Source organism: Mustela lutreola, chromosome X, assembly GCF_030435805.1.
Source record: "Mustela lutreola isolate mMusLut2 chromosome X, mMusLut2.pri, whole genome shotgun sequence".
NCBI classification, from domain to species: domain Eukaryota; kingdom Metazoa; phylum Chordata; class Mammalia; order Carnivora; family Mustelidae; genus Mustela; species Mustela lutreola.
The window spans coordinates 63,455,455-63,482,156 of record NC_081308.1 but is presented as its reverse complement, the minus strand read 5'-3'; the positions used below and the strand labels follow the sequence as shown (position 1 = coordinate 63,482,156).

Genomic DNA, 26,702 nt, shown 5'->3' with positions numbered 1-26,702 from the left:
ATATGATTTATTTTTATTTTACTTTATTTTAAAAAAGATTTTGTTTATTTGACAGGGATCACGTGTAGGCAGAGAGACAGGCAGAGAGAGAGGGGGAAGCATGCTCCCTGTGGAGCAGAGTCCAATGTGGCTCGATCCTAGGACCCCGGGACCATGACCTGAGCCGAAGGCAGAGACTTAACCCACTGAGCCACCCAGGCGCCCCTATTTTCATATGATTTAAAATCAGGATGTTAGTTTTTGTAAAAGCCTGCTAGAATTTTGATAGGAAATTCATTTGAATCTGTAATTCACTTTAAGGGGCATTGCCATCTTAAGAATATTAAGTCTTCTGATTTGTGAACACGGGATGTCTTTTCATTTTATTTAGGTCTTTAATTTCTTTCAACTGTATTTTATAGTTTTTAGTGTACAAGTATTACAGTTCTTTTGTTGAACTTACTCCTAAATGTTTTATTTTATTTTATTTTTTAAAGATTTTATTTTTTATTTATTTGACAGACAGAGATCACAAGTAGGCAGAGAAGCAGGCCGAGAGAGGAGGAAGCAGGCTCCCTGCTGAGCAGAGAGCCCAATATGGGACTTGATCCCAGGACTCTGAGATCATGACCTGAGCCGAAGGCAGAAGCTTAACCCACTGAGCCACCCAGGCGCCCCCTAAATGTTTTATTTTTTTATGTTAATGTAAATGGAATTAATTTTTTTATTTTTAATTTTTTTAAAGGTTTTTAAAAAAGATTTTATTTATTTGTTTAACAGACAGAGATTACAAGTAGGCAGAGAGGCAAGCAGAGAGAGAGAGGAGAAAGCAGGCTCCCTGCAGAGCAGAGAGCCCAACACAGGGCTCGATCCCAGGACCCTGGGATTATGATCTGAGCCGAAGGCAGAGGCTTTAACCCACTGCGCCACCCAGGTGCCCCATTATTTTTAATTCTTATTTATTTGTTTATTTATTTGAGAGAGAGCACAGAGGGAGAGTGAGAGGGAGAGAAGCAGACTCCCCGCTGAGCAGGGTGCCCGATGTGGGGCTCGATCCAGGACCCTAATTAGATTATGACCTGAGCTGAAGACAGATACTTAACTGACTGAGCCACCCAGGTGCCCCTAAATGGAATTAATTTTTTATTCCTAAAAAGATTTTATTTATTTATTTGTCAGAAGGAGAGAGGGAGAAAGCACACGAGCAGGCATAGAGGTAGGCGGAGGCAGAGAGAGAGGCAGGCTCCCCGCTGAGCAAGGAGCCTGATGCGGGGCTTGATCCCAGGATCCCGGGATCATGACCTGAGCTGAAGGCAGTGGCTTAACCCACTGAGCCACCCAGGCATCCCGGAATTAATTTTTTAAAAGATTTATTTATTTGAGAGAGCAATGTGTGCACACGTGCACGAGTGGCGGAGAGGGGCAGAGGTCAAGAATCTTTTTTATTTTTTTATAAAGATTTTATATATTTATTTGACAGACAGGAATCACAAGTAGGCAGAGAGGTAGGCAGAGAGAGAGAGAGAGAAAAGGAAGCAGGCTCTCCGCCGAGCAGAGATCCTGATGCGGGGCTCGATCCTGGGAGCCTGGGATCATGACCCGAGCTGAAGGTAGAGGCTTTAACCCACTGAGCCACCCAGGCACCCCGAGGTCAAGAATCCTAAACTTGAGAATCTGAGCGCACAGCCTAATGTGGGGCTCCATCTCATGAGCCTGGGATCATGGCCTGAGCTGAAACCAAGAGTCAGACGCTCAACCAACTGAGCCATCCAGGTGCTCCTTAAATGGAATTAATTTAAGTTCTTGATTTCAGTTTTGGTTTACTCATGGTTAGTGGGTAAAAATACAGTAGATATTTGTATTTTGTACCGTAACCTGGCTAAACTTGTTTATTCATTCTAATAGTTTGTGTTTGTGTGTGTTTATGTGGTGTATGTGTGTGTATGTGTGTGTATTTCTGAGGATATTCTATATACAAGATCATGTCATCTGAGAATAGGGATAATTTTATTTAGGAATAAGTTAAAGAAGTATAAGACTGTATACTGAAAAATATAGAATACTGCTGAAAGAAATTAAGAAGATCAAAATAAGTGGAAAGTTATCTAATATTCATTGGAATATAATTGGAAGACTTAATATTGTTAAGATGACAGTATTGCCTGAAACTGATCTATGAATTTAATTCAATCCCTATCAGAATTCCAACTGCCTTGTCTTTTGTAGAAATTGATAAATTGATCCTAAAATTAATATATTTATGATACCTGAAATAACTTGAAAAAGAACAAAAAGATCTTATAAAAAATAAAGCTGGGAGACTCACACTTCTTAATTTCAAATCTTAACTGAAGTATGAAGACAGTGTGGTGTTTGCATAAGGACAGACATACAAATCAAGTGAATAGAATTAAGAGTCCAGAAATAAACCCCTACATTTATGGTCAGATACCTAAAAGAGATGAAAATATAAAGCTCTTAGAAGAAAACATAGGTGTAAATCTTTGTGATGATTAGGCAATCATTTCTTAAATATGATATTTCAAGCCCAAGCAAAGAAAGAAATTGCTAAATTAAACTTCATCAAAATTTAAAACTTTTGTTCATGCAAAGGTACTATGATTAAGTAAATAAACAGCCCACAGAATGGGAGAAAATATTTACCTGTTATGTATCTGAAAATTATCTAGCATCTAGAATATATAAAGAGCACTTAAAATTTGAATTTAACAATGAAAAGACAAATAACCTAAATTTATTATTATTATTTTTAAAGATTTTATTTATTTATTTGACAGACAGAGATCACAGGTAGGCAGAGAGGCAGGCAGGGAGAGAGGAGGAAGCAGGCTCCCCGCTGAGCAGAGAGCCTGATGCGGGGCTCGATCCCAGGACCCTGGGATCATGACCTGAGCTGAAGGCAGAGGCTTTAAACCCACTGAGCCACCCAGGCGCCCCAAATAACCTAAATTTAAAATTGGCAGAAAACTTGCATAGACATTTCTCTAGTAAAGATAAACACATGGCCAATAAGCACATGAAGAGATGCTCAACATTATTAGTCACTAGGGAAATGGAAATGAAAACCATGGTGAGATGCTACTTCACACCCATTCAGGTATGTAAAATAACAAAAATGGAAAATAAGAAATTGGTGAGGATATGGAGAAGTTGGAACCCTCATAACTGCTGGTGTGAATGTAAAGTGGTACAACTGCTGGGGAGAGCTGTTTGGAAGGTTTTTTTTTTTTTTTTTTAAAGATTTTATTTATTTGTTTGACAGAGAGAGATCACAAGTAGGCAGAGAGGCAGACAGAGAGAGGAGGAAGCAGGCTCCCCACTGAGCAGAGAGCCCGATGCGGGACTCGATCCCAGGACCCTGAGATCATGACCTGAGCTGAAGGTAGCGGCTTAACCCACTGAGCCACCCAGGCGCCCCTGGAAGGTTTTTTAAATTAAAAACCCACAGTTGTGGTGAATAATCCTTTTCATGTACTGTTGGGTCCTATTGGCTAGTATCTTCGTGAGAATTTTTGTATCCATGTTCATCAGGGATATTGGTCTGTAATTCTCCTTTTTGGTGGGGTCTTTGTCTGGTTTTGGGATCAAGGTGTAATGCAGGCGTATAGCTGCTATATCACTTTCCAGTAGCCAGCTCTGGTAGGCTCCTCCACCCTGCGGTTTATCTTCCGATATTGCCTCGGATTCACTTTTCTGCACCTCCTACCTTGCAGAAAGTGGTAGATTTTCCTCTTTGTAGAATTACAACAAATCTTTTCTTAGGTCTCCAGTTGAGTTAATAGGGTACTCAGAATGATGTGATAGCTATGTAGCTGAACTCCAGGGACCAGACAAAACTAAGGTCTACTCCTCCCGTATTGAAATTCTAGTTAGTTACCATATGGTAAAATTGATTTTGGGTTTAGAATTTAGTGATTCATCACTAAATAATACCCAGTGCCCATCAAACCAAGTGCCTTCCTTAGTACCTGTCACCCATTTAGCCCATCCCCAACCCACCTCCCTCTCTTTTTTCCATTCCCCTATGTTCATCTGTTTTCTTTTTTTTTTTTTAAGATTTTATTTATTTATTTGACAGCAAGCATAAGCAGGGGGAGCAGCAGGCAGAGGGAGAGGGAGAAGCAGTATCCCTGCTCTGCATCCATGTGGGGCTTGATCCCACGACCTGAGCTAAGGCAGACACTTAACTGACTGAGCCACTGAGGTACCCCTGCTTTTAAGTTCCATATATGAGTGATATCATATGGTATTTGTCGTTTTCTGACTGACTTATTTTGTTTAACATAATAAATATATTTTTTTACATTTCAGTTTTAAGTTTAATTAAAAGCAATGAGAACACTGTCAAAAGTTGTCAAAATGAACTTTATAGCTTTTTATTGAACTTAGTAGAAATTGCAACCAGCTATAACCTAGATAAAATCTCTTTGAGTCCTCAATAATTTTTAAGAGTTCTAGGGCTCCTGAGACATACACAAAAGAATCAGAACTATTGGTTTAGGATTGGTCCAGAGCTGTGACTGGCAGCATCCGTATCACCTGTGTGTGTGTGCGGGGGGTGATGCCTAGATGGCTCAGTTGGTTAAGCGTCTGACTCTTGGTTTCAGCTCAGGTTGTGTTCTCATGGGTTGTGGGATCAAGCCCTGAGTTGGGATCCACACTTAGCTGGGAGTCTACTTGAAGATTATCTCCCTCTGCCCCTTTCCCCCGAGTCATGCACATGTGCATGCACTGTCTCTCAAGTAAATACATCTTAAAAAAATAAAGGGTCAGGGACGCCTGGGTGGCTCAGTTGGTTAAGCAGCTGCCTTCGGCTCAGGTCATGATCCCAGCATCCTGGGATTGAGTCCCACATCGGGCTCCTTGCTGGGCTGGGAGCCTGCTTCTCCCTCTGCCTCTGCCTGCCATTCTGTCTGCCTGTGCTCGCTCTCTCTCCCTCTCTCTCTCTGATAAATAAATTTAAAAAAAACTTAAAAAAAAATAAAGGGTCATTTAAAAAATATCGCTAGGAACCTTTTAGAAATACAAATTATTGTCAGAGAAGGATGGTCAGAGGAAGGTTATTTTCAAAATAGAATGTATATAAACATAGGTTGAATATAAAAAGCCAGGGAGAAAATGATTTGAGGAGTTGGATAAAGAGGTGTCATATACCAGGAGATGGAAATGAATCTAATCAGTACATATATAGGAGAATATAGGAGAATAAAGAAGCATTTATTTAGTGCCTGCTGTGTGTATGTGTATGTATACATATATGTCAATATTATATATATAAGTCAGTGCTTTGTGCAATAGAGGTAAAAAGATCTATAACGTTAGTATGTAGTACCTCTCTTACAGGAGCTTAAGGTAAATTTTGTGGTAGATATAGATGTGTAAACAGGTGCATTACAACAGGGTAATTGCCGTTTTTTTTTTTTTGTTCAGGAATTTTCTTTATTTCTTATCTTTTTAACTTTTTGTTTCTTTTCAGCGTAACAGTGTTCATTGTTTTTGCACCACACCCAGTGCTCCATGCAATCCGTGCCCTCTATAATACCCACCACCTGGTTCCCCCAACCTCCCACCCCCCACCCCTTCAAAACCCTCAGATTGTTTTTCAAAGTCCATAGTCTCTCATGGTTCACCTCCCCTTCCAATTTCCCTCAACTCCCTTCTCCTCTCTAACTCCCCTTGTCCTCCATGCTATTTGTTATGCTCCACAAATAAGTGAAACCATATGATAATTGACTCTCTCTGCTTGACTTATTTCACTCAGCATAATCTCTTCCAGTCCCGTCCATGTTGCTACAAAATTGGGTATTCATCCTTTCTGATGGAGGCATAATACTCCATAGTGTATATGGACCACATCTTCCTTATCCATTCGTCCATTGAAGGGCATCTTGGTTCTTTCCACAGTTGGTAATTGCTTTAAAGAAATATGAGTGAAGTTCCACGATAAAACAAAATATGAAAAAGTAACTGCTGTGAAAAGACTGTGAACTTTACTGGTAGGGAAAGGGGCATAAGATAGATATTTTAAATTGCAGAGGAGAATTAGATGTTGGATAAGGGAGCATACGAGTTTTGGTTAAGGTAGAAGGTGAGGTAATTTGGGTGAGGGGTGCAGTAGGAAGATATGGCATATTATGGGAGTACTTGAAGAATGTTAAAAAATGGCTTGAATTTCTGAATGGGAAATATCCTTTGGAAATTCAAAGAAACTCATTTTTACTGAGCATCCATTACATGCTTGACATGGTACTAGGAGCTGTAACATTTTTGACTGCGGAGCTTAAGTGAGGGTTTACTTGAAGTGAGCATAAGTTTTTAGTGGATCTGTTCAGCACAGTTTACTATTTGATTGATTCTGTTGTCATTATCACTTAGTAGCATCACCATAGGTGATGGTCAGTCTAGCATTTCATTTCTTGCATAAAAGTAATAACCCAGTGCTGTTAAGCATGAGTTCAGATCCAGCCTTGGAGCTTTTCTTCTAATGAAGTGGAAACCTAAGTTCTTGGTTCATGTAATACTTTATAGATCTGCTAGGATATGATTTCAAAGAGATTTCCTCTCTTTAACAATGAGTACCACATCACAGCAGATAACCTCTTTTATTACAATTCTTGGCACTGGTTGTAGCTTTGAGTGCTAAAATTATTCATATTTTTGCATACTGTCTTTTGTTAGAGAGAGAGGGAGAGAGGGGGAGGGAAGAGGGGCAGAGGGAAAGGGAGAGACAATCTTATTTATTTTTTAAGATTAAAAAAATTTATTTGACAGAGATCACAAGTAGGCAGAGAGGCAGAAAGAGAGAGAGGGAAGCAGGCTCCCTGCTCAGCAGAAAGCCCCATGCAGGACTCAATCCCAGGACCCTGAGTTCATGACCTGAGCTGAAGGCAGCGGCTTAACCCACTGAGCCACCCAGGTGCCCAGGAGAGAGAGAATCTTAAGGAGCCTCCACTCCCAGCGTGGAGCCTGACACAGGGCTCCATCTCAGACCCAGAGATCATGACCTGATCCAAAATCAAGAGTCAGATGCTTAACCAACTGAGCTACCAGGCACCCCTTTTGAATACTGTCTTAAAGTTTACAAAATGCTTTTGTATCTGTGATCTCATTTGATTCTCACAAGTTCAATCCTATGTGGTAGATAATAACTTGTCCTTACTTTACAGTTAAGGAAATTGAGGCTCATAGAGTCTGTGACTTGCCTGATTTTACTGAGGAAAGAAGTGGAATTATCAAATAACTGTATGGTACTCCTGAAACTAATAGAACACTGTATATCAACTATATTTTGACTTGGAAAAAAAAGCAGAAAAACTGGGAATCTGAAGCCCATATTCTTTTTACTACGTTAGTATAGGCTGGGCATTATCCCAGATGTAGTGAATCAGAATTTACAAGTGATGGGGCCGGGCCATGTGATTTTTGAAGAGCTCTTTTGTTGTGTCTTATGCTCACTTCACCAAAGGTTGCTAGAGCATTACATCATGCTGCCTCTTTAAGACTTCTTATACCGAATTATCTTTTGGGTTTGAAATACTGATTTGTGGTCCAATAAAATGAATAATATTCACAACTAGCTTGAATTATTAGAGATTTTATTTCCACTAAGGTAAAATCTGATTAGTGATGGATAGATTATGGATTTTTTATAGCATTGTATTGCTTTATATGTTCTAAGAACAGAAAGCGTTCTCCGATACGGGGTTTGTCACTCAGCATTTCTCTCTCTCTCTCTCTTTTTTTAAAGATTTTATTTACTTATTTGACAGATGGAGATCACAGGTAGGCAGAGAGGCAGGCAAGTGGAGGGGGCAGGCTTCCCACTGAGCAGGGAGCCTGATGTGGGGCTCCATCCCGGGACCCTGGGGTTATGACCGGAGTCGAAGGCAGAGGCTTTAACCAGCCAGGCGGCCCAGCATTTCTCTTTTACGATGATTTCCTCCACCTTGAATAATGAGTCAGTCAACAAGTATATTCATCAAACATCTCTTTGTATAAATGTGAATATTATTTTGTAAACTCTGTAGATAATTGAGATTTGGCTTATTGAGGCTCTTGTGTTCACAATTTATTTTTCCCTTTAACATAATCTAGCATTCATTTAAGCCTTAGATGAGGGTTTCTACTTAGCAAGATGTCAAGCTTAATATGCAGCAGGTGGATAGAGGAGAAAAGTAAAGAGAAGCTGGATATCTTACATTCTTCATCTTTTCTTCTCTCTGCTCAATTGTTTTGGTACTCAGAGCACAAGAATATATTTTTAAAAATTTTTTAAAAGATTTTATTTATTTACTTGACACATAGAGTGAGATCACAGGCAGGCAGAGAGAGAGGGGAAAGCAGGCTCCCCACTGAGCAGAGAGCCTGATGATGTGGGGCTCCATCCCAGGACCCTGAGACCATGATCTGAGCCAAAGGCAGAGGTTTAACCCACTGAGCCACCCAGTAGCACCAAAGCACAAGAATATTTGATGCCCCATAAGAAAGAGAAAAGAACACAGCAAATACAGGAATTTCTTTCCCCGACAAAGTACTTCATCAAATTATTTTCTTGTATATGTCCATGTTTTTTTTTTTAAATATGCCTTGTCAGCTAAATTTTTAAATGACTGAAACAAGCCTCTTCTACAAGTGCCTATGTATTGTGTGAATGATGTTTTCATTCATTTGAAGTTGTTCAGTCAGAATGATAGAGCTGACAGGAATCTTAAGAGATAACACAGTACATTGTCCTGATTTTATGGATGAGGAAAGTGAAACCATGAGAGTGTAAGGTTCAAGGTTATATATAATAAATGTCAGAGTAGCTCTTCTGGCTCCAAGATAGGATTGCTCTTAGCTGCCTTTCATAGCAGATATTCACAGCAGTTCAGATTATGAAGTTATTGTGAGCCTGTTTTAAGACAAAAGACTCCTGTTTAACATTTTAAAATCCTTCTGATGTGGAGATAAATACAAGAGTTATCAAGCTGGGGAAGCATCTGTTAGATACGGCATTATATCATAATATAATAACACAAGATTGCACACCAGTTTTGCCATTTCCAGAAAAAAATTAATGACTCCCATCACTATCAACTCTTGTGTTACCCAAGATGATTATTCTTCTTCCTTTTTTTTTTTTTTTTTTTTTGTATTTTGAGCTGGCTATTATGTTTAGCTAGACCAACCAGTATTGCTAAAAAGATTAGAAAACAAATTAAGACTTCTGATTTTTTTTGAAGATTGTATTTATTTATTTGACAGAGAGAGACACAGTGAGAGAGGGAGTACAAGCAGGGGAAGTGGGAGAGGGAGAAGCAGATTTTTCTTGGAGCAGGGAGCCAGATGCGGGGCTCAATTCTAGGATGACCTGAGCTGAGGGCAGACACTTAATGACTGAGCCGCTCAGGCACCCCAAATTAAGATTTTTTAATGTGAGTTTAAAATATGTGAAAGTTGACTTATAGACAAATATCTTGTTATTTCATTTTAACCAATTATTGATAAATATTTTTTTCACTTTTTCAGGCATGTGCTCAAGGGGATTTTCAAAGAGCATCTACATGTGCACTGCGCTGTAAGGATATGTTGATGAGGTTCCCTAAAATGGTGAGTGAAATATCTGCACTTATTCTCCAAGAGTTTGAAAATATGTTATGTCAAGTTCTAGGTAGAATCATGACTACTTCATGCAGTTCTTCAGAGATTATATTTAAGGTTGGGTCCACTCATTTAGCTGATCTTTGAAATATTTTCTTTGTCTTGTACTAGAAAGGGTTAAAAAAGCAAAGGGTTATTTCTTAAAATTTATTTGCTTTCCCTTTTATTGTCAAATCGTTTTGCTAACATTTCCTCCATATTTCAAGCTATGTGATGAAAGAATGGAAAAAATGAGTTTATATCTCTGCTGTCAAGGTCAATAGCAGTTAATCATATCACTGTCATCATGTTTTTCTATATTGGGGGTGTGAGAGAATTGATAGGATAAATAAATCCTACTTCCCAGTCTGGTTCTCATCAAAATTCCAGGGTTGATAATTTTTTATTTTTCTTAACTACCTTTTATTTCTTTCTTGCTTCACTGCCTATGTCTACTTTACTCTTTGTTTCCACAGAGGGAATTGATAACAAAGATATATTTAGATGTTAGGGTGAATGTTCCTTAGGTCTTCATGTATTATACCTTCTTGTGAGATTGGTCTTATTTTTCCCCTAAATTATGTGTTAGAACTTAATTTAGTAAATAGTTATATATTTCTAATTATATACTAGGTACTCTTCCAGGCTTTATTTATTTTATTACAAAATTAAAAAAAATTATTTGAGAGGGAGAACAAGAGTGATAGAGAGAGCAGGGGGCAGGGGTAGAGGGAGAGTGAGAGAGAGAAGCAGACTCATTGCTGAGCAAGGAATCTTTGATGTGGGACTGGATCCCAAGACCCTGGGATCATGACCTGAGCTGAAGGCAGATGTTTAACTGCCTTCAGTTAAAGGCACTTAACTTTGTGTCTTTAACTGAAAGCACACCCAGTCATCCTCTCTTCTAGGCTTAAAAAATTTTTTTTAACTTTTTTTTTATTTTTTTAAGATTTTATTTATTTATTTGAGAGACAGAGAGAGAGAGAGTATGAGTGGAGGGGAGAGGGAGAAGCAGACTCCCCACTGAGCAGGGAGGCCAAAGTGGGGCTTGATCCCAGGACCCTGAGATCATGACAGGTAGACACCCAACCATATGAGCCAGTCAGGCGCCCCTAGGCTTTAAAAATTTTTAAAGCAGGGGCACCTGGCTGGCTCATTCTGTGTAATGTGTGACTCTTGATCTTGAGGTTCTGAGTTTAAACCCCATGTTTGGTGTAGAGATTACTAAAAAAATAAAAAACTCCATAAAATTTTTAAAAAGTTAAAAAATTTTAAGGCAATTTCATATTTTTAAAAAAATATTAAAAGAGGGATGACTGGGTGGCTCAGTTGTTTAAGTGTCTGCCTTCGGCTCAGGTCATGATCCCGGGGCTCTGGGATCAAGTCCCATGTCGGGCTCCTTTCTCAGCAGGGAGCTTGCTTCTCCCTCTGCCTGCCCTGCCTGTTTTGCCTGCAGCTCTCCGTGCTTCTGCTCTCTCTCTCTGACAAATAAAATCTCAAAAAAATGTTACAAGAATTGTATGAAGAAATCCTTTATCCTTTGTACAGAGACCTCATTCAAGTTTCCCAAAACTGTCCTTTATACAAAATGGAATCAATTTCCATTGTACCTAGTCTCTTTCAGTCTGGAATACTTCATCACTCTTCTTTGACTTTCATGACTTTGGCAGTTTTGAAGATTACTGACCAGTCATTTTGTAGAGTGCATCTTAGTTTTTTTAATTAAAAAAATTTTGGGGGGGCACCTGGGTGGCTCAGTGGGTTAAGCCGCTGCCTTTGCCTCAGTCATGATCTCAGGGTCCTGGGATCGAGTCCCTCATGGAGCTCTCTGCTCAGCGGGGAGCCTGCTTCCCTCTCTCTCTGTCTGCCTCTCTGTCTACTTGTGATCTCTCTCTGTCAAATAAATGAATAAATAAAATCTTAAAAAATATATATTAAAAAATTTTTTTGAGATATGATTGACATATTGTATAAGTTTGAAGTATACAGCGTGTTGGTTTTATACATTTATATATTGCAATATGATTACTATAGTAGTGTTACCTAACACCTCTATTATGTCACATAATCATTGTTTTTGTGTGTGTGTGTGTTGAGAACAGTTAAGATCTACTCTCTTAGCAATTTTGAAATTTATAATTGTGTTGTTTACTGTAATTACTGTATTGTGCATTAGATCTCCAAAACTTACATTACATTTGCATGTTTCCACCCTTAAGCAACATCTTTCTAATTCCCCTACCCTTAATTCAAGTTTGTTCAGAGTTTCTTCATATTTAGAACAAATTACGACTCCGAGACCAGGAAATTACAGAAGTAATTCTGTATTCTCCTCATGGCTTCCTATTGGGTGGCAGACAGGATTGATTCAGTTTGTTATTGGTGGTGCTCATTTTGATCTCTTTTTTTTTTTTTAAGATTTTATTTATTTATTTGACAGAGAGAGATCACAGTAGGAGAGAGGAAGGGAAGAGATCACAGAGAGAGAGGAAGGGAAGCAGGCCCCCCGCCGAGCAGAGAGCCCGATGTGGGACTCGATCCTAGGACCCTGAGATCATGACCCGAGCTGAAGGCAGCGGCTTAACCCACTGAGCCACCCAGGCGCCCCTCATTTTGATCTCTTGAATAAAATGATATTTTCCAGGTTTTTTTGCTATAAACACATGTATTTTTTTCCTTGTGTTATTCATAAGTATTTTGTGGGGTGATACCTTGAAACTATATGAAGTCCAATTTCACATCCTACTTTCACCATCCATTGATATTTCTTGCCTAAATTCGTACTGTGATGGTTGACAATTGAATGTTTTTCTATCTTTCTACATTTATTAGTTGACATTCTACTATAAAAACTTTTTTATTGTGGGAAAATATATATAATATGAAATTTGTCATTTTAACCATTTTTAAGCATATAATTCATTGACCTTAACTATATTTGCAGTTTGGTATAACCATCACCACTATCAGTTTCCAAAATTTTTCATCAGTCCAAATAGAAACTCTGTACACATTACACAATAACTCCTATTACCTCTTCTCCACAGTTCCTGGTATCCTCTAATCTACTTTCTATCTATGGACTTTCCTGTTCTAGATATTATATATAAGTGGAATCATATAATATTTATCCTTTTTTTAAAAAAGATTTTAGGGGGCACCTGGGTGGCTCAGTGGGTTAAAGCCTCTGCCTTCTGCTCAGGTCATGATCCCAGGCTCCTGGGATCGAGCCCCACGTTGGGCTGTCTGCTCAGCGGGGAGCCTTGCTTTCCTCTCTCTCTCTGCCTGCCTCTCTGCCTACTTGTGATCTCTGTCTGTCAAATAAATAAATGCAATCTTTTAAAAAAAATATTGACAATATTGTCAAATAAATAAATAAAATCTTTAAAAAGAAAGATTTTATTTATTTGACAGAGATCACAGGTAGGCAGAGAGGCAGGCAGAGAGAGAGAGGAGAAAGCAGGCTCCCCGCAGAGCAGAGAGCCCAATGCGGGGCTCCATCCCAGGACCCTGGGTTTATGACCTGAGCCGAAGGCAGATGCTTTAACCTACTGAGCCACCCAGGCCCCCAATATTGATCCTTTTATGTCTGGCTTACTTCATTGAGCATTAATATTTTTAAGATTCACCTACGTTGTAGCATGTATCAGAATTATATTCCTTGCTATGATTGAATCGTATTTCATTATATGTACATACTATATTTTATTTATCCATTCAGCAATTGATGGAGACTTGGGTTATTTCTACCTTTTGGCTATTGCATATAATGCTTCTATGAACATTGATCTATAAATATCTGTTTGAATTCCTGTTTTTATTACTTTTTTGAACCTTTTTTAAAAAAAGATTTATTTATTTTAGAGACAGCAAGCAAGCATGGGGAGGGCAGAGGGAGAGGGAGAGAAGCAGACTCCTGCTGAGCACTGAGCCTGACGTGGAGCTCGATCTCATGACCCTAAGATCATGACCTGAACCCAAATCAAAAGTCAGATGCTTAACTGACTGAGCCACTCAGGTGCCCCTTGAACCCTTGTTTTTATTTTATTTTTATTTTTTTTTAAATATTTTATTTATTTATTTGACAGAGACAGATCACAAGTAGGCAGAGAGGCAGGCAGAGAGAGAGAGGAGGAAGCAGGCTCCCTGCTGAGCAGAGAGCCCAATGCGGGACTCGATCCCAGGACCCTGAGATCATGACCTGAGCCGAAGGCAGAGGCTTTAACCCACTGAGCCACCCAGGTGCCCTGAACCCTTGTTTTTAATTCTCTTAGATAAATATCTAGGATTGAAGTTGGTGGGTCATATGGTAATTCTGTGTTTAACTCTTTGAAGAACGATCAGACTGTTTTCTGTAGCATCTGCACCATTTTACATTTCTGCCAGCAGTGTACGAGGGTTCCAATTTCTCCGTATCCTCACCAACTCTTATTTTCCAGATTTTAAAATTATTATAGCTATCCTAGTAGGTGTGCAGTGGTTTCTCATTATGCTTTTGATTTGCATTTCCTTAATAACTAATGATATTGAACATCTTTTCATGTGCTTATTGGGCATTTGTATATCTTCTTTAGGGAAGTGTCTATTATCATCCTTTGCCTATTTTTTTTTCTTTGCATGTTTTTAAATTGGGTTGTCCAGTTTTAAGAATTCTTTATATGGTCTAGATATTAAAGCCTTACATGATTTGCAAATATTTTTGCTCATTCTAAGGGTTGTATTTTCACTCTTTATAGTGTCCATTGATGCACTTTAATTTTGATTAAGTCCAGTTTATCTATTTTTTCTTTTGTTGGCCTGTGCTTTTGGTGTCATTTAAGAAACGTGCCAAATCCAAGGTCGTGAAGATTTTGGTGTTCCTTTGAGAGTTTTACAGCTTTAGCTATTAAATTTAGGATTTTGATTCATTTAAATTTTTGTGTTTGACTATATTGTTAGGACACTTTTTAAAAATTTAATTTTATTTTTTATTTTAAAGGTCAGTGAAATTATTTAGTGTGTTTTTGATGGGCTTAAGTTTTATTTTTTATTTTATTTATTTTTTTAAAGATTTTTATTTATATATTTAGCAGAGAGAGCGCACAAGCAGGCAGAGCAGCTGGCAGAGGGAGAGGGAGAAGCAGGATCTCCGCTGAGCAGGGACCCTGATGAATGGCTAGATCCCAGAACTCTGGGATCATGACCCCAGCTGAAAGCAGCCACTTAACTGACCGAGCCACCCAGGCGCCCGCCCCTTGATGGGCTTAAGTTTTAGATAGGGGATCTGAAAATCTAGGGCAGGAAATCTTATAATGAGAGGAAATGATTGGATAAAGGCTAGAGAAGAGCTAACATAATATTATTTACTTAAAGGGAATTAATGAATTAAATAAACCAAGTCTTTTTTCTGAGACATCCGTTCTGTATGCCAAAACTGGATTAGGAATTACTGTAAGGTGTTAACATGAAGCCAGAAGGGAATGCTGTTCAGAGACGGAGAAATAAAGCGTATGGAAAATTGTGTCTTAGGGCACCAAGAGAAATAACTAATGACCTGTAGTTGATTATTATTGAGCTATCCAAGAATTAAAGAAAGCTGAGTCAGGGAGGGACTGGAAGGTAAGTGTCTTAAAGCCATTAAGGAAGAAAGCCAGGCAATTACCATTCACTGTTAAAATAGGACAAAATGTAAAAATACATGATCTATAAATGTGTAGAAGAGAACAAAAGCAGAAAGAAAAATAGTTCAGGACTTGGGACTGGAGAAACAATAGCTTTGTTTTTTCTGAGTTTTAAAATCCTGATATACAAAGTAATTTGCAGAGAAGATGACCTTATCTAGCTAATTAAAAATACAAGGCCTCTGGGGTGCCTGGGTGGCTCAGTGGGTTAAGTCTCTGCCTTTGGCTCAGGTCATGATCGCAGGGTCCTGGGATCGAGCCCCACATTGGCCTCTCTGCTGAGCGGGGAGCCTGCTCCCCCCCCCCCCTGCCCACCTCTTTGCCTACTTGTGATCTCTCTCTCTCTGTCAAATAAATAAATAAAATCTTTAAAAAATTACAAGGCCTTCGATTGAACTTGAAACTTAGTGATGAAACTTATTAGCAGCAATATTTGAGTTTTAAAAGTCATCCATATACTCTCATGTTGGCATTGTAAAGTGAATATTCAGTTGGAGCTGTCTTTCTGGACTGTAGCAGTAGATGGAAGTTCTAGATATCCCGTGGGTTTTGGAGCTTCCATAAGTCCCTTTCTGGATGACCAGTATAACAGCAGGACTTACAGACCTACCTTCTTTGTATTGGTTTTTGCCATGTGTATTCCTTGCAAAATGAGAGGTTAGCACTCCATGGAAGGCTGGGAAGATATTATTTTTTATTTTTTGTTTTTGTTAAGATTTTACTTCTTTCAGATCAAGTGAGAGAGAATGAGGGAGAGAGAGATCAAGAGAGAGTGCAAAGGTTGGGGGGGAGGGACAAAGGAAGAGGGAGAAACAGGCTCCCCACTGAGCAGGGAGCCCAACTCTGGGCCTGAGCTGAAGGCAGACACATAACTGACTGTACAATTCAGATGCCCTGCAAGGATATTTTTAGGGATATTTTTATGAATCTTAGTTCTTCATACCCCATTAGAAATGTGTCATGAGGGCAGGGATTTTTCTCTGTTTTGTTCACTGATTTATCTGTAATGACTGAAATAGTGCCTGATAGATAGGAGATGCATAGTAAATATTTATTATTGAATGTATAATGATTGTGTGCATAAAGCAGTATTGGTAGTTAAAAGATTTTATTTTTGTCATTACATTGAAAATACATTGTGGTTCTCTTAAAAGATATTTTAGTATTTTATAGCTTTGTTGTTGTAAGTTTGTTATTATTTTGCATTCTTTTTTTCTCCTAGGAAGTAGCATTTAATGTAAGTACACTTGAACGTTTTTTGAGGGCAAAGACAAATCCTGGGGAAACTGAACAAAGACTAATATACGTTAGATGTTCGTCGAAGGTTTTATTTCCATTTTCTTCTGTGCACGTTAGTTACAGGCCTCTCTGCAGCAAGTGGATGTGAGCTGCATTATTCCAGTATAGCTGTATAATTGGTGTGGTCCTGTGTGAACCTATGGGATCTGGGGCATGTAATGAGTTAAGCTTTTTCTGCTAAAATGTCAAGAATGCATTCAAATACTTCTGGATTCTTGCCAGACCCACATTACCAAGGCTATTCTTTATTTTAGATTAAAATATACAGGTCTGAAGTGCTCAGGCATACATATTGAATTTCTTCTGAATATACTATAATTCAAAAGGAAACTTTTTTGAAGGAAGACAGGTCTTTATACATTACTTATGAATAACTTGCCTCAGATCTTGGATTCTTAATTGAAGATCTGCTTCTGTAGTCTTACTCAGGTAAAGCTTGTAAAGGATTCCATTATATGGGTGTAATCAAATTCTGGAGGATATTTGGATAAGTTATTAGAAATTAAAATTTTTTCTCTTAAACCATTTCCCAGGACTTGGACAGATGAAAATTATATAAGATAGAGCAATGATGCAGGGACTGAGATGCTGATAATCCATAAAAAAGTATTTTCTTATGGCACCATTCACATATTCGTTCCTACTTTTATTTTAGTGGTAATTTATGTAAAGAAAATTTTTCTTGTTAAGGAGTGTTTATTAAACAATTTCTAAATAAGTCCTGTGACTGGACTATGAAATGTTGGACACATTTCAGATCTTTGGAATTTTTTAAAGTTGTCTTGATTTTGAAAAAACATGCTCTTTTTTTTTTTTTAAATAATGAATGTTATGGTGCTAGACCATAGTTAATCTTTTTTTTAAAAGATTTTATTTATTTATCTGACACACAGAGAGAGAGATCACAAGTAGGCAGAGAGGCAGACAGAGAGAGAGGAGGGAAGCAGGCTCCGCACCGAGCAGGGAGCCCAACGCGGGGCTGGATCCCAGGACCCTGAGACCATGACCTGAGCCGAAGGCAGAGGCTTAATCCACTGAGCCACCCAGGCGCCCCCAAAACATCCTCTTTTATGCTTTTTTCTTTGACTGTACTTGCTGATCTAATGCCTCTTATTGGATCTGGAAACCTACAAAGGAGGTTGTCCTTTTGCTGGGCAATGGTTAGGCTTCCCATTTCCTGTTACAAAGTACCTTTCAAGTTCTAATAGTAATGTATTACTTTTCCAAATATAACTCTTACCCAAACTGAATATTTTATAGCTCCTCTTTAGGTAATTTGGGAGGTTTAAATAAAGAATAGTGGGTTATTTTGATGTATAAAATAAAGTATGTCTTAAAGACTCGAACTGTTATAGATTTTTTAACATTAAAAAATCATGAATCTGACTTTTCTTTTTTTTTTTTTTTAATATTGCAGACTGAATATCTTCACATTCTCTGTTACAACTTTGGAGTAGAAACCCACAAGCAGAGTAAATATGAAGAAAGTTCTTTCTGGCTTAGGTAATATAAACAAAATTAATGTATGTGTATTTAGGGATATCATCATACGGTTCAGTAAATACTGTGTGGTACTTTGTCAGTTTAAACAGTCTCTGACTTCACTGGGCGCCTGGGTGGCTCAGTGGGTTGAAGCCTCTGCCTTCAGCTCAGGTCATGATCCTGGGGTCCTGGAATCGAGCCCCACTTCGGGCTCTCTGTTCAGCGGGGAACCTGCTTCCTCCTCTCTCTCCCTGCCTGCCTCTCTGACTACTTGTAATATCTGTCTGTCAAATAAATAAATAAAATCTTTAAAAAACAAAAAACAAAGAAAAGTCTCTGACTTCAAAAGCCAATATGCTAAATTTATTTATTCCTTTAACGTGTGTTATTTACATGTTGCCAGTTGATAAGAAAATGTATTCTATCCTTAATGTAACATGAGATGTTCTTCTTTCATTCCTCCTTCATATCTCCATCACGAATATGAATTTTTCTTTTGCTTTGTTATGTATTGCTGTCTGCCAGCCCCAGAGTATATATATATAGGTGGGTGGGTGAAGAGTAGGATTAGGATCAGCTAAAATTGTTACTATGAAATGAATTCTGCTATTTTAATATCAGTAAGTATATATTTAGTACTTACTGTATGAACAGTGTTATACTAATATTTGTACTATTGTACTGAATCTGGAAATATCAAGGGAATAATGTAAAAATGGAGCAACTAGATGCAAGAACCCTGTCTTTCACTGAGCACTTAGGCACAGTAAATTCTGACACATAGACCATTCAATAATTGCTAGTTAAATGAATTTATTTGAAAAATGTATTTTTCTGGAGATGTGACATAAGGTACTTTGAACATCAGGGGATTATGGAGTAAAATATGTCAAATCAATTCACTGAATGTTTTTCCATTATGTGTATAGGGTTAGTTCTGGTTATTTGAAGATACTGTCAAGGTTAGTTTAACTGTTGTGAAAATTACATTTGCCATTAATGAAATAAAGGCAAATATGGTCTTTGAGATTATAGTAACCACAGGTATATATATCTCTAATAAAATATTTATGCAAATGACTTTTATGTAAAAGACTTTTAAAAAAGATTTTATATATTTATTTGTCAGAGAGAGAACACAAACAGAGGGAGTGGCAGAGGGAGAACTAGGCTCCCTGCTGAACAAAGGGGCCTAATGTGGGACTCAATCCCAGGACCTTGGGATCATAACCTGAGCTGAAGGGAGACACTTAACAGACTGAGCCACCCAGGCATCCCTGTAAAAGACTTTGTAGAGCCTAAAGATTGATCAAACTCTATATATAAGAACTATGCCTAACAGAACAGGCTTATACAGTTATGAGTTATACTTAATTTAGAATGTTTCACAGAAGTGGAATATACCTGAAGTTATTATGAAATCACATTTTTTTTTTTATGAAATCACATTTTAATAAATTGAATTATTTCAAATATATTCAGAGGAGCTGAGTAGTTTAGCTCAGGTTTTATAACAGGTTTCATTTAAATAAACCTTTTTATAATGTGAATGATAAGTGAGTTTTGTTACAGGATTTGGCAGTATTGGCAGGTACAAAATTATGGCATCGGGGCACCTGGGTGGCTCAGTGGGTTAAGCCTCTCCCTTCGGCTCAGGTCATGATCTCAGGGTCCTGGGATCGAGCCCCGCGTTGGACTCTCTGCTTTGCAGTGACCCTGCTTCCTCCTCTCTCTCTGCCTGCCTGTCTGCCTACTTGTGATCTCTGTCTGTCAAATAAATAAATCAAATAAAATAAAAACCTTTTTTTTTGTCAAATAAAACATTTATTTTTTTGTCAAATAAAACCTTTTTTGACAGGCAGAGATCACAAGTAGGCAGACAGGCAGGCAGAGAGAGAGAGAGAGAGGAGGAAGTAGGCCCCCCACCGAGCAGAGAGCCCAATGTGGGGCTCGATCCCAGGACCCTGGGATCATGACCCGAGCCGAAGGCAGAGGCTTTAACCCGCTGAGCCACCCAGGCTCCCCATAAATAAAATCTTTAAAACAACAACAACAAAATAACGCTTATGGCATCAACCTATCAACTAGTATGCCAAGAAGACAGGGATGAGGAAGACAAAACAAATACGAAAAACCCAAAACATACTGGTGCCATGGATGGCTTCTGGAAGCTTAAAACTGTGGAGGTGAGCTTGAAGTTTATACCAAGAATGAGGGGGGAGGGAATGTTCTCTAGGAAATGGTCGTAAGGATAGGCTGAGACTTAAAGTGGCATATGTATAGGTCCTTTTCACATATGACATGGGTTGTTGACCTCTTATCTGGCATTATCACTTTTAGAAAACCTTCCAGTAGGAAAATTTGATGGTGACAGGGTGATTGACATCCATATCATCAGTTAGGTATATTAGACTTTTCCTATATAGTTAGTGTGACTATATTTTTAGGAATGTCATTTGACCCATAGACTTTCGTCAAAATCTGTATTATAGGGGCACCTGGGTGGCTCAGTCAGTTGGGCATCTGTCTTCGGTTCTGGTCATGATCCCGGGGTCCTGGGATTGAGCCCTGCATCGGCAGGGAGCCTGCTTCTCCCTCTTCCACTCTCCTTGCTTATGTTCCCTCCCTTGCTGTGCTGTCCCTGTCAAATAAGTGCATAAAATCTTTTTTTTTAAAAATTACATTTTATTGTTTTAAAAGAGGCAAAAGTAATTATCAGTGTTATTAACAGTAGGAATTTTAGCACAATGGATAGATGGATAGTTTTTCTAGTATTAGATCAATCAGTCAAAATTTGAGTCATCTGTGATATCAGTGTCATATTGGTAATATTGTGATACCTACTTTTTAGAATTATTGTACAACTTAAATATGTGATGCATATGTTGTAGAGTGTTCAATAACTTACGTAGAAAACAGAAACTGCTCAGTAAATGGTAGCTGTTGCTGCTATCTCTAGGTGATATGTTTGCTCTTTACTCTAAGTGAACACTAATGTGGCAAGTCCACTAGTTTACTCTAAAATTCATCACAGTGAAATCAAATGTGGATTGTTTGTTGACTTAATAGGTAACTATATTATAAAGACAAATGCCCACATTTTCTGTCCTATACTGCTTATCTTTGGAATAATTTTTTTTTTTTTGTGCTTTAATTATCCATGTGTTATAAAGACTATTGGGAGCAGTTGGTGATACAGTAGGAATAAATAGCTGCTAATTAAACACCCTTCTCTGTAACTTTTATACCAGAAGGAGACAATGGAGAGAGTACTTTCTACAGGCTGAAGTCTTTTTTGTAAACTGACTATCTTAAGGCAGAGGTTATATGCATTTTGGAAAGTACCCATTCAGTTAGGGAAGAAAACTCCAGTTTTTTATTTTTTATAAACATATAATGTATTTTTATCCCTAGGGGTACAGGTTTGTGAATCGCCAGGTTTACACACTTCACAGCACTCACCATAGCACATACCCTCTCCAGTGTCCATAACTGCACACCCCTCTTCCGGCCCCCCTCTCCTCAGCAACCCTCAGTTTGTTTTGTGAGATTAAGAGTCACTTATGGTTTGTCTCCCTCCCGATCCCATCTTGTTTCATTTATTCTTCTCCTACCCCCTAACCCCGCACACGTTGCATCTCCACTTCCTCATATCAGGGAGATCATATGATAGTTGTCTTTCTCTGATTGACTTATTTCACTAAGCATGATACCCTCTAGTTCCATCCACGTCGTCGTAAATGGCAAGATTTTATTTCTTTTGATGGCTGCATAGTATTCCATTGTGTGTGTTTGTGTTTGTGTGTGTGTATGTACATATACACACACACACACACCAAATCTTCTTTATCCATTCATCTGTTGATGGACATCTAGGTTCTTTCCATAGTTTGGCTATTGTGGACATTGCTGCTATAAACATTCGGGTGCCCCTTCGGATCACTAAAACGTGCTCCTTTGGATCACTAAAAACTCCAGTTTTACACAAATGATAACAGATAAAAATTGCTATAGTATATTAGAATTTTGTTGAAATAAGCCTAGAATATAAAAGGGTGGTGGTGGGTATTGTTTATGAAGCTCTTTTCTGTCCCTCAGTTCTTGTTAGCATATATCTCTCAGTTCAGGGCCTCTTTTAGTTTTGTCTCCCCTTGCCTTTTCTTTTGCTAGAAAAGTTCATGAACAGCTGCTGTTCTCCTTGCTTTTTTCTACCACACTCTTGATCACATCCCCTTGTTAGAGATGCCATGGATTAAGAGAAGGCTGCTGTAATAATGAATGAAATTGGGACTCCTTTAGCTTACTTTACTGTAGGCATCAAGATACCTGCCTCAGTGTATTCAATGACAAATTTAGTTAGGACTCTGTTAAATACAAAATTTCAGCCCTTTGATATCAGAATGCTTGTTTTGGAAATAAATTTAAGAAGTTTTTTGTTTAATAAAATGCATTTTAGGGGGCACCTGGCTGGCTCATTTGGAAGAGCGTGTGGCTCTTGATCTCGGGGTTATGGGTTCAACCCCTATGTTGGGTGTAGAGATTAATAGAAAATAAACTTTAAAAATCCCCACAATTTTGATCTTTGCTGCTCCTCCCCTTTTTAAATTCTTGCTATGTCAAGCTCCTCTGTCTGCTCTTAGCAGAAGACAAGCATAAATAGATGGGAAGAGATTATTGATATAGAACTTTTTTTCTTCCACAGTCTAGGGGATTTCAGTTACTCTAGTAGCATTTAAATTTACTCTTTGTCTTTTAAGGTCCTAATAATTTGGACATATATTATGCTGAATTTGGCTTTTTATAAAAGGTATACAGAAATCGCACTCTGACTAATTAGTATTCTAAAAGAAGCACAGTAAGCCAAACAAATACAAATAATTCTAACTCAAAAGGCTTTGGGGTTACATTGATTTACTGCAGAGATTTTGCAGATTTTTTTCTCCCTGGGAGGAAAATGCCTTAAATGCAAAATCTTAGTCATATTCTTTTTTTTTTTTTAAGATTTTATTTATTTATTTGACAGAGAGAGAGATCACAGGTAGGCAGAGAGTCAGGCAGAGAGAGAGAGAGTGAGAAGCAGGCTCCCCACTGAGCAAGGAGCCTGTTGTGGGGCTTGATCCCAGGACACTGAGATCATGACCTGATACGAAGGCAGCGGCTTAATCCACTGAGCCACCCAGGTGCCCCTCTTAGTCATATTCTTAATCATGGATGATTTTTCTTTCATTTCTAGTAGTTCTAATTCATGCAGTTGTGTTACTTGGAGCTACTGACTGGTATACACTTGAGAGGCTAACTTTTTCTTCCCTTTGGTGTAAGAAGACCTATTTTGTAATTGTGGCAAATTAAATTTTAGGGGAGAACAGTTAAAATGAAAGGAATATAGCAAAAGTGGATATAGTAAAAAATGTTTTAAAATTTCTCTGCTGATAAAAGAAGATGTATGTATTAATTATAAAAATTTTAATGTTACAGAAAGATATAATGTGGTAAGTGAAAGTCATTTGTAATCCCACATTCATAAATGCTCATTTATTAACATTTTACTTTATTTTCTTTTTTATTTTTTTCACAAACCGTTTTTATTTTTTTATTTTTTATTTATTTTTTTTTTTTAAAGATTTTATTTATTTGTCAGAGAGAGTGAGTGAGAGCGAGCACAGGCAGACAGAGTGGAAGGCAGTCAGACGGAGAAGCAGGCTCCCTGCGGAGCAAGGAGCCTGATATGGGACTCGATCCCAGGACGCTGGGATCATGACCTGAGCCAAAGGCAGCTGCTTAACCAACTGAGCCACCCAGGCGTCCCCACAAACCGTTTTTAAAAGGTCTTTTAATATGTTAAATGACAAGGAAGACATGAAAATCATTGAAATGCATTTGGAGGATTTAAGGAATTGAGTTTATCTAAAATGGACCATAAATAAGGAAAATTAATGGAATGAAAACAAGACAAAGACTATATATATAGGACAATTCCTAACTGGTGATCTCTTGTTAGAGACAGTGAGATAAATTGGGAAAACGACAGAAGACATTTGAATTGGACAAAATCATGGAGAATTGAATAAAACCCTGAAGGTGTTCTGTATAAAATAATCTAACTGATCTTAATAAATGAAATATAAATGACCTACTTCTTTGACCTACAGGTCAGAGACTGCTTATAGATTCCTGAAGAGTCCTTTGTAGGTTAAATTGAGAATATTTCTCAACTCCTTGTGTGAGAGCTCTGTACTGCCTTTTCCCCTTCGGAATCCAAAGAAAGCATAATTTCTTCAGCATCTTTCTGAGACCATAATTACAGTTTATATTTTCTTTAAAAAAACTTTACAACCTAAACCTAGTGTTGCTAGATTTTTTGGATGTGAATAAATAATTGGGTAGACTGTATGTTACAGCAGGAGTAATTTTTGAGCTCCATTTCTAATACTACTTTTAATTTCTCTGAAGTTAATCTAAAACCCGTTGCCGTTGCTAGCTAATTTGAGTTAGGAATAGTTTTTACCCTGCACGTAGTATCCTCAAGTGAAATGTGTCTCTTTCCTGTTTCTATAAAACTTCTTGTATCTTTCATTGAATCAAAAAAGGAGAATTCAGGGGCACCTGGGTGGCTCAGTGGGTTAAGCCCCTGCCTTCGGCTCAGGTCATGATCCCAGAGTCCTGGGATCAAGTCCTGAATCAGGCTCTCTGCTCAGCAGGGGGCCTGCATCCCTCCCTCTGTCTGCCTCTCCGCCTACTTGTGATCTCTCTCTCTCTGTCAAATAAATAAATAAAATCTTAAAAAAAAAGGAGAATTCAGCAAAAATTATACTCCTGTTTTCTAAATTCATAGCACTTAGAGTTAGTGAACCAGATTATGAACCAGATTAAACCCAACCATGTGGGGTTTAAAAATAGCTATTATGTTTACGATAGGGACAGTATTTATGAGGTATTTTTAGTTATCAATGCTTAGCCTTTACTATGGTTATATAGGAGTATATAGCACCAGAGGTCTTTTTTTTTTTTTTTTTAAAGAAGATTCTACTTTTTTTTTTTTTAAAGATTTTATTTATTTATTTGACAGAAGAGAGATCAGAAGCAGGCAGAGAGAGAGGAGGAAGCAGGCTCCCTGCTGAGCAGAGAGCCCGATGTGGGGCTCGATCCCAGGACCCTGCGATCATGACCCGAGCTGAAGGCAGCGGCTTAACCCACTGAGCCACCCAGGTGCCCCAAGAAGATTTTACTTTTTTAAGTAATCCTTACACGCAGGTGGGGCTGGAACCTATAACCGTGAGATCAGGAGTTTCATGCTCTACTGATTGAGCCAGCTATGTGCCCCCACCAGAGGTCTTCTAATAAGGAAATAACAAAGGAAATGTAAATGTGTATTATGCACAAATAGTAATGATTCACTATATGAGCCCAGGGGAAATTTTTTATCAGTTTGAATAGTACTTAATGCTCACCTTTTATTTTCCCCTTGTTCTCAGCCTAAGTAAGACTTTGAGAATCTGACAATATTATTTATAGATAGGCAATGTGATCTAAGGAATGATCACAGAGCTAGCAATAGAAAACTTGTTAACTAATCAATTGTGTGACCTTGGGTCAATTACCTATTAACATGCTGCAATGTCTGTCTGAAAAGTGGGTACACTATTATCTGTGTCACAGGCTTATAATAAAGATGCCATAGGGAACATAATATGACTTTGAAAATTAAGGGTATTATATAATCATAGACTGATAAATTAACTATAAAAATAATATGCAAGACCTTTTTAAAAAATTATTTTATTAACATATAATGTATTATTTGCCCTAGGGGAACAGGTCTGTGAATCGTCAGGCTTACACACTTAACAGCTCTCACCATATCACATACCCTCCGCAGTGTCCATAACCCAACCACCCTCCCCCCCACCAAGCAACCCTCAGTTTGTTTTATGAGACTAAGAGTCTCTTATGGTTTGTCTCCCTCCTAATCCCATCTCGTTTCATTTTTTTCCTTACTTACCCCCCAAGCCCCCCACTCTGCCTCTCAAATTCCTCATATTAGGGAGATCATATGATATTTGTCTTTCTCTGATTGACTTCGCTCAGCATAATACCCTCTAGTTCCATCCCTGTTAAGCAAGACCTATTTTAATGGTGAATGGAATGTATTAGCACCATCTTGTGGAAGTAGAATGAATTGTGTGACTGCAGTTTTAACAAGAAGATAATTTACTAAAGCTAACACTTAGAGCTTTAAGATTCTTTAAGATCAAGTAGAGTAATTTAGGAACTGTGTTCTCTGGTGCTCTCTGGTTCTGCTAGAATAGCTTTGCAGAATCCCCATTAAGAGAAGGAGGAGATGTAGCCACAATTCTCTAACATACCCATCTTGATTTGGAGAAGTTAGGCATTAATTTTAAGTAGTATGTCTGTGGAAGATTTTGTTTGAAAAAAATGATTTGCTTGCTTACAGTTTGAAAGTGACTTGCATAGATCAATTTCATCTTGTATAGTTAGGGAAATTAACATTTAGAAAGATTTATACAGTGGCACCTAGTTGGGATCCTGTATCTTTAGTCTTTTAGGAATAGTCTTTCTCCAAAGGTCAGTAATGATGTTCCCTCCTTGATTCCTGATTTTGACTAATATGAGTCTTCTTTC

At 38.1% G+C, this 26,702-nt stretch overlaps 1 protein-coding gene across 2 annotated transcripts in view; it reads left to right on the top strand.

Moving 5' to 3' along the window:
- Nucleotides 1-26,702, top strand: part of TEX11 (testis expressed 11) — a 318,657-nt gene that overhangs the window by 46,960 nt on the left and 244,995 nt on the right. For both annotated transcript variants that reach the window (XM_059156761.1, XM_059156759.1), the window contains exons 8-9: nt 9,511-9,591; nt 17,998-18,083. In XM_059156761.1, the coding sequence (XP_059012744.1) occupies nt 9,511-9,591; nt 17,998-18,083 (167 nt within the window). The remainder of the gene's footprint in view (nt 1-9,510; nt 9,592-17,997; nt 18,084-26,702) is intronic.